Source organism: Petaurus breviceps, unplaced genomic scaffold, assembly GCF_028583685.1.
Source record: "Petaurus breviceps papuanus isolate PSGF00001 unplaced genomic scaffold, PetGlider_PUasm1.0 140, whole genome shotgun sequence".
Lineage (NCBI taxonomy): Eukaryota > Metazoa > Chordata > Mammalia > Diprotodontia > Petauridae > Petaurus > Petaurus breviceps.
This window is the reverse complement of record NW_027185698.1, coordinates 38,034,517-38,049,462: the sequence shown is the minus strand read 5'-3', so window position 1 is coordinate 38,049,462 and position 14,946 is coordinate 38,034,517. Positions and strand designations below refer to the sequence as shown.

General features: G+C 39.1%; 1 protein-coding gene across 3 annotated transcripts in view; it reads right to left on the bottom strand.

Moving 5' to 3' along the window:
- Nucleotides 1–14,946, bottom strand: part of SORCS2 (sortilin related VPS10 domain containing receptor 2) — a 1,276,597-nt gene that overhangs the window by 74,298 nt on the left and 1,187,353 nt on the right. For all 3 annotated transcript variants that reach the window (XM_069070295.1, XM_069070289.1, XM_069070305.1), the window contains exons 15-16: nucleotides 3,444–3,564; nucleotides 911–1,044 (exon numbers count right to left, since the gene is read on the bottom strand). In XM_069070295.1, the coding sequence (XP_068926396.1) occupies nucleotides 911–1,044; nucleotides 3,444–3,564 (255 nt within the window). The remainder of the gene's footprint in view (nucleotides 1–910; nucleotides 1,045–3,443; nucleotides 3,565–14,946) is intronic.

Below are 14,946 nucleotides of genomic sequence, written 5' to 3'. Positions count from 1 at the left end.
TTCTTTCTTTCTTTCTTTCTTTCTTTCTTTCTTTCTTTCTTTCTTTCCTTCCTTCCTTCCTTCCTTCCTTCCTTCCTTTCTTTCTTTCTCTCTTTCTTTCCTTCCTTCCCTCTCTCTGTCTCTTTACTCCCCTCCCCTTCCCTGTCCTCTCCTCTCTCTTTGTCTGTCTCTTTCCCTCTCCCTTCCCTTCCCTGTCTTCCCCTACCTTCCTTGTCCTTCCCTGCCCTTCTCTCTTCTCTCTTTCTCAAAGTCTCTGTCTCCATCTCCATCTCTGCCTCCCTTTCTTTTATCTTTCTTTCTCTCTCCTCTTGTCTTTTTTCTGTCTCTCTCCCCCACTTTCCTTTCTCCTTCTCTCTCCCCCACCTTCTTTTTTCCTCTTTCTCTCTTGCACTGCTTCAGTTTTTCTCTCTTCCTCCCTCCTTCTCTTCCCCCTTTCCCTGTAGAACTTTGATAACCATTTACTTTTTTTTTCTTTTTGGAGGGGGGGAGGCAGGGCAATTGGGGTTAAGTGACTTGCCCAAGGTCACATGGCTAGTAAGTGTTAAGTGTCTGAGGTAAAATTTGAATTCAGGTCCTCCTGACTCCAGGGCCAGCACTCTATTCACCGAACCACCTAGTTGCCTCTCCATTTCCTAATCATGAAAAGAGTCATGTACTAATATTCTGTACATTTTATGTATTCTAGTTTAACATGCTTGTTTATTACTGTTAATTACTGTGTACTTCTTTCTCTTCTGGCATAGAGCACAAAATGATATACACAGTAGCTACTTCATAAGTGTATCTTGAATGTGCAATTGTTTGAATGTATTTTAAATCTGTGTCTACATACAAAACAGTCCCTTTCACCCCTTCATAGTGCAGGGGCCACCCAGACTCATTGATGACAGGAGCCTCTGCTTGGACTTACCAAAAGAAATCTGAGCTCGAACACTTGCAAACACTGGATGTGAGCACCGATGTGAAGCTCTGCCCCTTGATGCACCACGATGTGGTCTTCCTTTTCCGGAAACTCCTCTGTTGGCCCATGATACAACGACTGCCCTGTAATCAGCAGAGATGTCAGGCTGCAGCATAGGATGGTGAAAGTTGTAGTTGAGAAGAGGGAAACCTTTTTTTATTTTGTCATTACACCAAAATTTTCTCTAAGGATCTTCGCCAAATAATGAACTACATGTGTTTTATCATCAACAAAGATAAAGTTTCTTGGACCAGATGAGAAACTAAACCCAGAAAAAGGATGAGATTTGCCCAAGTCCTACCACTTGGTAAGTAAGTGACAGAGCCAGGATCTATACTCAAGTCAACTGACTCCCCATCCAATCTCCTTCTGTCATATTACTCTGCACAAGACCATAGAGTGACAGTAGATGAGAATGATCTCCCAACACACCCCTAAACTGGAATTAGATTAGATTAGCATAATCCAAATAGCCTTCTTTTCTATCTAAATAATTTCTATCTTGGCCTTGACACATGGCAATATGAGAAGTTCTAAGTGTCCCCAGACACAGCTATATTTCTTTCTGTTTTAAGTTTTGTACCTCTTAGGGCCCCTCACTAACCTTAGAACCAGTGTTAAAATATATACATTTCATTCTGTGTGTGTATGGCATGTCCATCACCTTCTTGAAGAAAGTATTCAGTTCTCTTTGTGACCCACAAACTTTTGGCTTTTCTCATTTCTTATTTCAGAATCATATTTTCCAACATCTTTTTAAAATGCCTTCTTATCTTATGCCTATCTTTGCACTAAAGTCAAAGAGCATCAAACTATATGTTGATTTAATGCAGAACATCTTTTAACAATCTTCTTCACATTTCTCTCCTATGGGGGGTTCTTAATCTTTTTGTGTGTGCCATGGATCCCCTTTGGAGCCTGATGAAATCTGTGGACCCCTTCTCAGAATAAGGCTTTTAAATGCATAAAAAGAAAACACACAGGATCATAGAAGAAACCAAAGTTTTAGCAAAATAAATAGTAAAAATAAAATATGTGTATGTATATATATGCACATATATCTTCATACATAATATAGCAAAAATAAAAGATATATGTGTATATATATGCACATATATCTTCATCTATAATATAGTAAAAATAAAATAAGTATATGTATATATATGCACATGTCTTCACATATAATACAGTAAAAATAAAGATTTATATATGTAATATAACTTTACGTAAAATGTCATTTATATATGATATATGGGACATATATTTTTGTTGTTGTTGAGTTGTTTCAGTCATGTCTAACTCTTTGTGACCCCATTTATTGGCAAAGATACTGTAATGGTTTGCCATTTCCTTCTCTAGCTCATTTTACAGATGAGGAAATTGAGGTAAAAAGGATTAAGGGACTTGCCCAGGGTTACACAGCTAGTATGTGAAGCTGGTTTTGAATTCAGAAAGATGAGTTTTTCTGATGCAATATCTATATCTATCTCTATCTATCTCTATCTTTACATATATGTATACATACATACATACATTTACATAGATATTTCCCATCCAAGGTAATGGGCCCCCTTGAAATCTGTCCTAGGTTAAGAATCTCACCAACATCCTTACTCTCTGCAATGTATTTTGCATAACCTATACTTATTTTCTTGGGTGTCTTTTTACAAATGCTTATCATGAATACGGCAGTAGGAGATGACCCAAAGGTCCCAGTAATTCATGTTTCTTGTTGCCTTTGGAGACAATGAACAAAAAAGATCCCCTAATCCCTTTATTTGGCCTGCCAAATAAAGAGAAGCCATGACCCACGCTTTCATTTTGCTGTAACTTCTTTTTATCCTCTCATTATATTTACTTTGAGCATTTCAACACTGAGACAATTCAGTTCCATTAGTTACATGCTTGTTCCCCAATGGTCATTAGTAACTGGGAAAGGATCTCCCATTTGTGGTACTGAGAGCAAAGTGAATGCTTTAGAGACAGGCATAAAATGATGTCTTTGTCTCCTCTGTCCCCATTTTACTATCCTACCATCATCATTGCAGAAGCAGCAGGGGACTGAGGACTGAGGGCTGTTTTCCATTTTTTCTTTGTTTCAAGGGGTTGCCATGCTAAAGAATTCATCACTGAGAAGCCAACCTATTGTTAAAAAGATTCTTTGGTCCTTGATGCATTAGACCTATTAGTCTGTTGCAGGGACTAATGGAATCAAAGCCTTACTGGTCTGATACAACCTGTGAGAGCTTACACTCTGATACAGCACAGCCCAGGGAACCCAGGGTCACATCTAATCCACAGAAAGGCATCATAGAAGGACATGTTGGAGAAAGCCACCAAGTTTTGGGTCATTGTCCCAGAGCCCACATTTGTGCATATCTTATCCCAGTTTCTGATCCATTATGGACAACTGAGAAACAGTCAAATTCCATGTTGTCCATGCACAATAACTGCTCTCTCCTTTGTAATTCCATCAAAATACCTGTAAGTTGGTGAGATTCCAGTAGTCATAATCATCTTCAGTACATTGCCTGGGAAAAGAGGGTCTGAAATCGACCTTCACCAATTCCCAATCTGAACGGAAACTTATGTGACCAAAGACCCTAATAAGGGAGAGAAGAGAACATATAGTGAAATCCAGAAATACTCATTTGTTTACCACTCCACCCCACCCCTCCCCCATCTGTTGAATGTTCACTGTGTGGATGACTTTATGTTAGGTTCTGCGGGAGATATTAAAATGAAAAAAAGAAAGACTCTGCACTTACCCTCATAGAGTTTACAATCTGGAGGGTTGGGGGGAAAGATAATGAAAAAGGATCATAATGCATTTGTTAATGAGTCAGCTATTTTTGCCCTTGGAACACAAGAGTCCTCATGACCCAGCTCTTTTGGAGTCACAAAAATCACAAAAACTCATCTTCACAAATTTAAATCTGGCCTCAGTCACTTACTAGTTGGGTGACCCTGGGCAAGTTATTTCACTCTGTCTGCCTCAGTTTCCTCATTTGTAAGATGAATTAGAGAATGAAATGGCAAATCAATTCAGTGTCTTTGCTGAGAAAAACCCAAATGTGGTCATAAAAAATCAGATATGACTGAAATGACTGAATGAACAGCATAAAATAGACACACTGGGAAAGCTACCCAGTGAACATGACTCCTTAATATAATATATAACTAGTTAGAAAATATCAGGTCAGAAGCCTGAGCCAACCCTGCTTCTAAAAGTTGGTTGCAGGCAGTCTTAGAAAGGGAAGGAAGCTGGTGACCTCTTCAGGGTTATGGGCAACAGCTACTGTGTTCTCTCCCACAGATTAATTGTTCTACTCTTTGATAACAGTAATATAGAGAATGGCCATTCATTCTAATCAATCAATGGAAATACTTGTATTAGACACAAATAAATTAATATACACTTTGACACTTTAATGTATATATAATGTCATTGATATGAGTGATTTCTTAATTGCTATTGATAGTATATATATATGTACACATATGTGTTTATGTATAAACACAAAGGCATACACACTATATATATGAATATATTCATATTATGGTTATATATGTTTTATATATATTTGTGTGATATACATATACATACAACACTTTATATGTATATAAATATGTAAATACGCAGGATTTCAGAAAAAAAATTAATCATCTAAGAAAGCTTTATGAAAGAGGTAAGGCTTGAATCAGGCCTTGAATGGGGAAGAGTGAAAAGTATGTTTCAGGCATTAGGACCATCATAAACAAAGGAACAAAGACAAGAAAGAACCAGGCATTGGAGGCAGGATGTGAAGGCTGGATAGACTAGAGAATTCATGTTAGGGAATCGTGAAAGATAAGATTGGATGGGTATGATGACAGTTACATCACAAGGATTCTGATTGGTCAAAAATGAGGCATATCCAGAAATGAACAGATCAGCCCTCTTGTGTGGCTCATGACATGTCTCCAAAGGCCAATTCTTAGAGAGGAACTAAACGTCTAGGTTCAATTACATAAGTCAAACTAATGAACGTGATGAAATAAGTCAACAATTCTACTGATTTCTGCTCAGGTTGGACCCATCCAGAATATTGTAACTATGTAACTCACTGACAAATGAGTTGGCCCTCTCACGGGAATATGATAACTAGAAGTCTTAGAAAGAAGAATCACATTGAAGAAAAAAAAAAAACACCTGTATTTATAGTAAGAAGGATCCTGCATTCAGCACATAGCAAAAGGGACCTGAACCCAAGTCTAGTTAATTCTGAAGCTGGTTCTCTACCCTCTATGCCAGGTGTCTCTCTGATGAGTATTATGACCGGAAAAAAATAGGAAACAAAATTATTACCAATAACTACAAATAATAGGTCTAGGAAACTCTTTTTGATTTTTTACTATGACACCTAATAGCCAAATCTTCACTTTTTTTTTTTTGGCAGAAAACCACTCCATTTTTTGGGGGGGGCGGTTTCCTATTTTTTGATGGTGTCTTGACTCTAGACATATCCCTTTTTCTTGCTTGCCATTCCCTCTCTTTCCTGGATTCCACCATTAATCTTCCATGCTAAAAACATAAATTTCCCATGCCACCTTTCACATGAGATGTAGGAAAGCAGTCAGATGTTCTGGATAGAGACTTCATCCGTACTTGGTGGAACTTTGTGCCAAGTCTTGGGGAAGTCTTTTTCATGGGCCTTGTGAACTTCTTCTGGTTTCTGGTTGTACTATTGTCTTTGTGTGTTGTGACTGTGACAGGAACTTTTGTATCCTGTCCTTGCTGGATACTGGTTGTACCCTTAACCCACTTCCTCATGCCCTTGGATATCTCCAGTTAAGCTTCAAAGCCTTCATGTTGAAGTTAAAATGTGTCAAATAAAACACATATTACTTTGCTTTACTGGCATATCCACCTTTCTGTGCCTCAGTTTTGTAATATGTAAGATGGGGGCAAATAATACTTACATTGCCTGCCTCAAAGGGATGTTGTACGAAAAATGATTTCTCAACCCACAAAATGCTATAGAAGGTGGGATATTATTAATAATCCATATCACATCATGGATTATTAAGAGAATTATGGATATTTAGCTTGCAAAATCCAACTCAAGCCAACAAATATTTATTAAGTATATAATTTGTGCAAGGAAGTCCTGTAATTGTCTGGAATGTCAACTGAGTAAAGGCAAGCACTTCAAACAAGCGAAACCGAATTTAACAACAGTATGGGTAGTCATACAAATTTGCTGGTGCTGTTCAAGCAAAGATTTGAGAGAGGCCTTACAAAGAGATTCCTGAACTGGGAGGCAGGATTGACTAGATATTTCCTCCATGGAGTGGTATGAGACAAAGTCCTTTATTTGGAGGAGTGATGCAACTTTGCATCTTCTCCAGGGGAGAGGATGAAGGTGCTTAATATGTTTGGTGGATTAAACTTGGTGAATTTCAATGGGAAGAAAATTTCAATGGGAAGAAAACATGGTCATAAACAGGGGGTTCACCCACCTCCTTGTTCCTAATAACATGAGGGAAAGAAAGTGAGAAGCAGAGGTGAACAATTTGAAATCATTCATTTTAAGATCTTGTAAGGAAGAAGCAAGCCAATGTGCCATTATTATCTATCCCATAATGGATGGCTACCAAACACTGGCTAAAATATGGTAATGAACTTATCTCCAGCCACCCCACGTTCATCACTGAACTTGGACTGAGGCTAATTTGCACCTGTTAGCTGCTGTAAAGTACAGCCAGAGTGGGAAATGTCAAGACATTTTACTACAAAGGTCAAGTGAAAGAGAAGGCCCTCCTGACCTCAGGAACATTAGATCATGGCTTAGAAGAAGAATTGTCAATGGTACCAAGAAGCAGTCATTTGTTCAGGGTCCTGCATTCAGCACATAGCAAAAGAGGGACCTGAACCCAAGTCTAGCTGATTTGGAAGCTGGATCTCTACCCACTATGCCAGTTGTCTCTGATAAGCATTCTGACCGGAAAAAATAGGAAACAAAATGATTACCACTAACTATAAATAATAGGTCTGGGAGGCTCTTTTCATGTTGATCAACTCAATCTCTGTGTATTTTTCTCCAAATACTCTACATTAAAATCATATTTCATCTGCTTTCTCTTCTCTCTGCTCTGCTTGCTTACACTATTCACTCATTCTAGAATGCCCTCCCTCCCCTAATTAACCTGCTGTGGTCCTGTGCATCCTTCAAGCCTTCCTCAAATTCCACCTCCTTCATAAAGTCTTTCCTAGTTCGGAGCTATGGTTAAGGATTTTTGTAGGTGAGGCAAGGACCACAGATCCTCCTTGTAAGAGGGAGGCAGAAGCATGGTGATAATGGCTTCATCATTGCTGATGGGTGTGGAGGTTAGGAGGCAGCAGCTTACCTAAGACTGTCCAAGGATTGTAAGGGCTGACAATGGTCTGTAGCCTGCAAATTTAGCACTCTGGTGCAAAGCTCCAATCATCCCACCCTAGTTATGATGCCTGATTTCCTACCTAAGAACCTTTACCCTCTGACCTAATACAGAACTATTTTTTTTTTGGCTCCTCTCAAATGCACTTATTGCATAATGTGTATTCTAGATATCTCTCTGTTCATTGTCTCCCTACTAGATTGTAATCTCTATGAAAGAAAGCCAATGCTAAGTCTCATGTAAACTTTCCACCTCCTGCAATGCTCAGCACAATTCTCTGCAAACGGTGCCTATTGATTGGAAGAATAATGTGATATTTCTCCATTTGCCATTTAAGCTATGTCCAAAAATAACTACCTATGGGGCATATCTCACAATAGGCTGCATCACAAATGCCTGGAATACTCACAAGCCCTATAAGACACAATCTTTTCACTAAGTATACCATGACATCCATTGAGACTTGTAATGGAGCAGTTGGAATCTTGCTTTAATGCCTTCATTGGTCTCTGTTGTAATTGGCAACTTGTCATGATCCAGAATGGCCTCTGGGACAATCAGTTTTAAGATATGATGGTGCCATTGGAAATACCAAGTAGTTCGACATTTATAGACACAATGGTACTTCATCTATATTCCCATGAGATGACATTAGAAAGCAGTTAAGAAGACGGCTTCATACTTCATTATTATGGAGAAATAATAATCAGGCTAATACCTTACATTTATTTAGAGTCTAGAAAGCTCAATGGATGTAAAAGAAAATGCTATTTTGGTCTAATTAATCCTCATAATGTGCCCAGGAAATCCTGGCTTTCAGTGAATACAAAAACTCAGCTAATGCCACTGGAAACATTTGTCATCTACTTAATTCTGAATTCCATGGGAAGGGGGCGGAGAGCAAGGGAGAAAATGGCAAAAGGAAGCCTGTTTATTCATTTAAATTTAATAAGCAAAAGCTTTCTGTATGACATCCTGGTGATAAATCTGACTGCCCACCAAAGCTGCTTACTCTGTTGCAAGCTTTCTGTTAACAAGATGCCAGTTAAGAGCAGAACTTTCAATACAGCACTCTGGATTTCAATAAGGAAGGAGGGTGGCAAGTGATCTTATTTTTTTTTAATAGATGAAGTAAGGACAGATGATGGCTATTGTTTTAATAACAATATTTATCATCACCATTGTTCTCATTGCCATAATTATTATTATTTTTCTCAGAGAGAAAAGCTGACTTTGATGTCAGTAAGACCTGGGTTCATGCACTGTCTCTGTCACATATTAGCTATGTGAACATATCAAATCACAAAACCTTTTAATTCCACAGGCAACTCTGTAAGACTATGACTCTTAGGGAAACTAGCTGCTAATCTATATCAGTGGATACAGTTTCCTCTTCCTGGTGAAATCCAAAGTTCAATATCTCTCCATAAACACACACACATACATACATGTACATACATATGTGTATGCATATTATTGTATTAATTATATAATAATTGTTTATAAATTACATTATAAAATCAACTCACATGACCATAGTGGTTTATAGTCAATCAATCAATCAACAAACATTTATTATTTAGCACCTGGGTATTGTGGTAAGGACTAGGCATACAAAAAGAGTCAAAAGACAATTTCTGTCCTCAAGGAGCTTACAATATAATGGAGGAGACAACATGGGACCAAACATATATACATATGCATGTATATATATACATACATACATACACAAGATAAGTTGGAAATAATTAAGAGAGGGAAGGCACTGGAATTAACAGGGATTGGGGAAGGCTTTCTGTAGCTGGGACTTAAAGGAAGCCAGGGAAGTCAGTACTTTATATTTTATAGTATATTTCCTCATGGCAATGCTGTGAGATGATAATACAAGTCTTAATAGCAGCTCACATTTCTATCATCCTGACTTTAAGTTTACAAAGTGTTTTCCTTCTGACAACACTTGAAAGTGCATTTATCATTACCCTTATCAGGAAACTAGTGTTCAATGAGCTAATAAGACCTGCTTGTGGATGCAAGGCTACTAAACCATTGAGAGGAGAACCTTGCTGCTCTAGCTCCAAGATGAATGTTCTTTTCAAATACGCACACTGCAGGTTCTCTTATTTTGAGGGCAGAAGCAGTGTAGCTGCCTTTTCCCTCTCTGGTCTTCTGATTCCTCATCTACAGAAGGAGAGCCCTCAACAGTGCTCTCAAAGGTTTGTTTAACTTAGACAACTATGAATTCCTGAACAAGGAGCTGTCCAAAGTAGGGTTTATTTATGGCAAGTTTTCAGGCTTGGCAACATTTGTTACAGGTTAACTTTGTGCAGTGGATAGTTTTGGATGCTGTGGCTATAAAGATGAACAAAAGCATTTTTCCCGTCCAAAAGCAGCTTATAATAGAGTACATGGGAGTGGCAATTGGACAAATAGCTAAAAGTATGCCTAGGGAATGTAAAAATAAAATAGTACAGAAGACTCAAGAAGAATGGACCACTTGTAGCTGGGGAGGGTGGGGCATTGCTTCATGTCTTCATAGCTGGAAGCATACTCTATATAAGATAATATGAAGTTGGCATTTGACACTTTGCCTATTTCAAAGGATTATAGAATCTGAATTGGAAGGTCATTTTACTCATCAAAAATGAGGTGCAATATATCTTTCAAATGGTCACCCAGACTTGGCTTGGAACCAGTATTCCCCTAAATAGTTCAAGTCTATCTTTGGACAGATCTAATTATAAAGAAGGTGTTTTTTGCATAAAGCTTTAGTTAGATTTGTTGCAACATCCATTCATTGGTAGAACTTTTGTCCTCTGGAACCTAACAGAACAAATTTAATCCTTGTTCCACATGACAGTCATTCATATCCTTGAAGATAGCTATTAGGCCCACACTAAGACTTGTCTTTGCTTGTCTTTTGATAAAGGGACGTTCTTTAAAACACAACCAAATCTTCTGCTCCGGGAAATTTTCTTAAAAAAGGACTAACTGATTAGATTGATGATTTAGAATAGAGTTCTCCTGCTGGTCACATGTAGCCCACCATATTACAGAGTAAAGCCTAGATAAGATAAAAATGTGGTTCCTATCTGATTTTCCCCAGAGGGAAAGAAGTAAAAGGCCCAGCAACACTTAAATACCCAACCATGGTGATCCACAATCCTCTTTGTGTATAACTACCTCAAGTACCACAGAGTCGTGACACAGCATGATATGGATTAGTTGCTTAACAGCAGCTGTGGAAATGTGACTGCCATCTTTAATCCCAGGATAAAGGCAAAAACAGTATGGGAGAGAACTTGGTGTACTCCTTGGGAACAGTGGCTGTATCTCCTGCCCTCCCAAACCTGGCAGCTCTGCAGCCCTACTTCTGTTACTAGCGTAACAGAAGGTACTTTTGGAAAGTGTCTTGAAATATAAATCAACCAGGTAACCATGAAGAGGACTGATGAGATCCTTAAGGAAATGAGGTGAACCAGGTACCAGGCTGCAAATCCAATCGTCATTGTGTTTTAAGATAAAATATCCTTTATGAAGCTGAGATATACATTTAGAGCCATCTCTGGAACAAAGGAGAGCCACTATGATCTAGGATACTTTCCAGCTATTATTTCATTATTCTATTATTTTGTATTTCAGTTGCTAGATAGGGACACAGTCTGGTTGATATTGATATTGGATATTATACTGTTGATATTATATGGGACCAGAATAAGTGATTCTATGATTCTACACATATAACCCAGGCAACATGCTAAGGCTAGCCTAGGTATACAGCAATATTTAATAAGCACTCTTTTTTTCTTCCTTCATTCCTTCGTTCCTTCCTTCCTTCTCTTCCTCCAGATTTAAATCTCCAGTTGCCTTTTAGATAAGGTAATAGACATCTTAACCTCAACATATCCAAATTAAACTCATCTTTTCCCCAAAAATCTCTTTCCTTCTGAACTTCCTTATTATTGTTAAGGGCACCACCATCCTCCCAGGTTCCAAGGCCCACAGCCTTGGCATTATCCATTGACTCTTCTTTTTTCAATCCCCTCTATCCAATCTGTTGCCAATTCCTGTCAATCTTACCTTGAAGGCATCTCTCCTATATGTCTCATTGTCTTCTTGGATTCTTCTACCACTCTGGTACAGGACCTCATCACTTTCTTTCTGAAGTAGCTGAAGTAGCCTTTTAATCTCCCTGACCAAAGTCTCTCCCCACTCCAGTCCACCTTCCACTCAGCTGTCAAATTAATCTCCCTAAAGCACAAATCTAATCATATAACTTCCTCTCCTTTCAATAAACTGCAATCTCTCCTGATCACATCTAGAATCAAATATAAAATCCTCTCTTTGGTATTTGAAGCCCTTCACAATCTGGCCTCTTCATGGAATTCTGTCCCAGGGTTGTAGCAGTCTAGTAATTCTTTGCCAGGCAAGTCCTAATCAGATTATCTCTCTTCACAGGAGCTGCTATGTCTGGGCATTCCCTCTCTACTTGGCCTCTTTGGCAAAAAAGGTAACCTTTAGTTTCCTGATGGCTTGAGTTCAAATCTCAGCTTGCATTAGCTTTGTGATTGTGGGACTTTCTGAAACTCTGTTTTCTCATTTGTAAAAATGGTGGTAATAATACTCACTCTACCTTCCTCACTGGGTTGTTGTAAGAAAAGTGCATTGCAAATCCTAAAGCACAATCAGCTTGTGATTATTTTATTAGCCACCCTCTCAGGCCCAGGTGCTCTATCCACTACACCACCTACCTGCCCTATAGGTATAAAGTAGGTGCTCAATAAATGTTTGGTAAATTCAGCTGTCTTCACTGTCCCCTTAGGTGCTCTGTTGCACAGCCAGGTGGCTCTAACTGTTGGGGCTAGCTCCAAAGACAAGGGCGTTTTTCTTTACATTGACCAGAAAATGTACCTCTCTGTAACTTCCATTGTGAGGCCCTAGTTCCAACTCCAAGTCAAGCAGAACAGGTCTACTACTTCCTTGCCTCCATTATGATCCTTTAAACAGAAATATTCAAAGAAGGTGGGCCCAAAAAGCCTTGGATCTCCTGAGATCTGGGAAAGGTTGTGGGGAGCTGAATGTGCACTAACTAGGAGAGGTAAGTGGAGCCCAAACCTGCAGGCAATTTCTAGATCACAAACCAGAGGCAAATTCTGAAGCCAGTGGGAGCTTGGCTGGAGCAGGCTATGCAGAATTTGGCCTAAGGCAACAAGGAAGTAAGTGAATGCAGAGGTCAGCCCTATCTGTCTAAATTACAGGGGAATATAAGTGAAAGGCTCAAGGACCCAACTGGGAAAACAGATCCCTTCTTAACATTGCTATTGCAGCTGCCCACTGACAACCCTTAATGAGGGCTTATGATGACGGAAACATCTGAAACAGATACCTCTCCTTGCGTGCTGGATAAACAGTTCAAGGCACAGACACCCAAAGGACAGGCATTTCAAATACACATTTACACTTCACTGACAAGTCTGAAAAGTTCACTTCAAGCTCATTTTTTCTTTCAGGGGCACTCGTTCCTGTCAAAAGCCTTCCAAGAGTCTCCTCTTTACCACTGAATGGGGCTGGGGGCCAGGGCAAATAGTGAATAAATCATAATGGTCCCAGCAATTCCAAATGCCAGCTACTGTACTGGGCCAGACCAACTTGCCCTTGTGTTTTTTTTTTTTTTCCTTCTGTAAAGCAGTTTTAAATCCAAATGAAAGGCAAGCCCTGAGAAATTCATTTTAACAAGCTCCAAGAACACACGTAGAGTTTTGCTCTTTCTGCCCCTGGTGAAATATTACTGGCTTGGTTTGTAAGGGAGAAGTTTTGCTCTTGAGTTACAACACCTTTAAGCCAAAGATCAGATTTTCTCTTACAGAGAAATGGGATGAAACACAGAAGCATCGATTTAGAGGACACAAGGACCTTGGAGGTCATCTAGCCCTACTCCCCATTTTATACATAACAAAACTTAAAACTGGGGAGTTTAAACAACTGGTCCAAGATATTACAGGCAGTAAATTAATCAACTATCAATCAATAAACATTTATCAAGTGCCTACTATGTGCCACTGTGCTAAGCACTGGGGATTTGAATCAAAGCTCTTTTCTACTACACCACAGGATGCAGCAGATCTGGATTTTGTTCATTTAAGCTCTGCTCTCAGTCTCGAGGATTCTAGACTCATGGAACAATGTTGTTGTTTAGTAGATTGGTCATGTCTGACTCTTAGTGACCCCATTTGGGGTTTTCTTGGAAAAGATACTGAATTGGTTTGCCATTTCCTTCTCCAGCTCATTTTTACAGATGAGAAAACTGAGGCACATAAGGTTAAGTGACTTGTCCAGGGTCACACATCTGGTAAGTGTTTGAGATTGGATTTGAACTCAGTAAAGTGAGTCTTCCTAACTCCAGGCCTGGCACTCTATTCACTATGGCGCCACCTAGCTGCCCCATAAAATCACAGTGCACGCGTCTCTCAAAAATGGAAGTGATGCCAGAGGCCACATTATGTGATACTCTACCCAACAGAGGAAGCCTGCCTAGATCACCACAACAAATGGTCATCTAGCCTTTGCTTGAAGACCTTCATGAATAGGAAACATTACTTAATAAAGCAGTCATTTTTATTTGAGGCAACCAAGTGAACAGAATGCTGAGGCTGGAGTCATGAATACTTGAATAGTTTAAATCTAGCCTCAGACATTTTTTAGCTGTGTGACCTTGGGCAAGTCACCTAGACTGCATATATTAGTTTTCACAATTGTATAATGGCAATAATAATAAAACCTACTTCCTAAGGTTGTTGTGAGGATCAAATGAGATAATTAAGAGTTTAGGGGCAGCTAGGTGGCTCAGTGAATCCTGGAATCAGGAGGACCTCAGTTGAAATCTGGCTTCAGACACTTGACACACTTACTAGCTATGTGACCTCAGGCAAGTCACTTAACCCCAATTGCCTTGCCTTCCTCCATCCAAAAAAAAAAATAAAAGAGTTTAATATACTGCCTGACACATAGTAGAAACCTAATAAATGCTTGTTTCCTTCCCATTTTGGAGACTTCTAATTGTTCACCATTCTCCATTATGCTAAACTAAAAAATGACTTCTACCCATCAGTACTAGTTATGTCCTCTGGAGTCACATAGAATAAATTGATCCCATTTTCCTATGATAGTCTTTGAGATAGGTGAAGACAGCTAGCATATCCGTCTTCTCTAATTCTTCCCTTCTGCAGGCTACACAGCTTTAGCTCCTGTGACCAATCTTTATGAAGACATGACTTGATGAAGAGCTCTAGCTTTGGAGTCCTTGGTTCACATTCTGCCTGTCACTTGTTACTTTGGTAAAAAAACTTGGCCAAGTCACTGACACTCTGGGCCTCAGTTTCCTCACCTGTACAATAAAGGGACTGGACCACATGACTTCTAAGATTCTTCCAGCTCTAAATTTATGATGTGGTGCTAAGAATGACAGTGACAGTATTAACAATAATGGCTGGCATTTATGTAGCACTTGAAAGTTCACAAAGTGCTTTTCAAATCTTTTCTCATTTGCTCCTCACAACAACCCTGGGAGA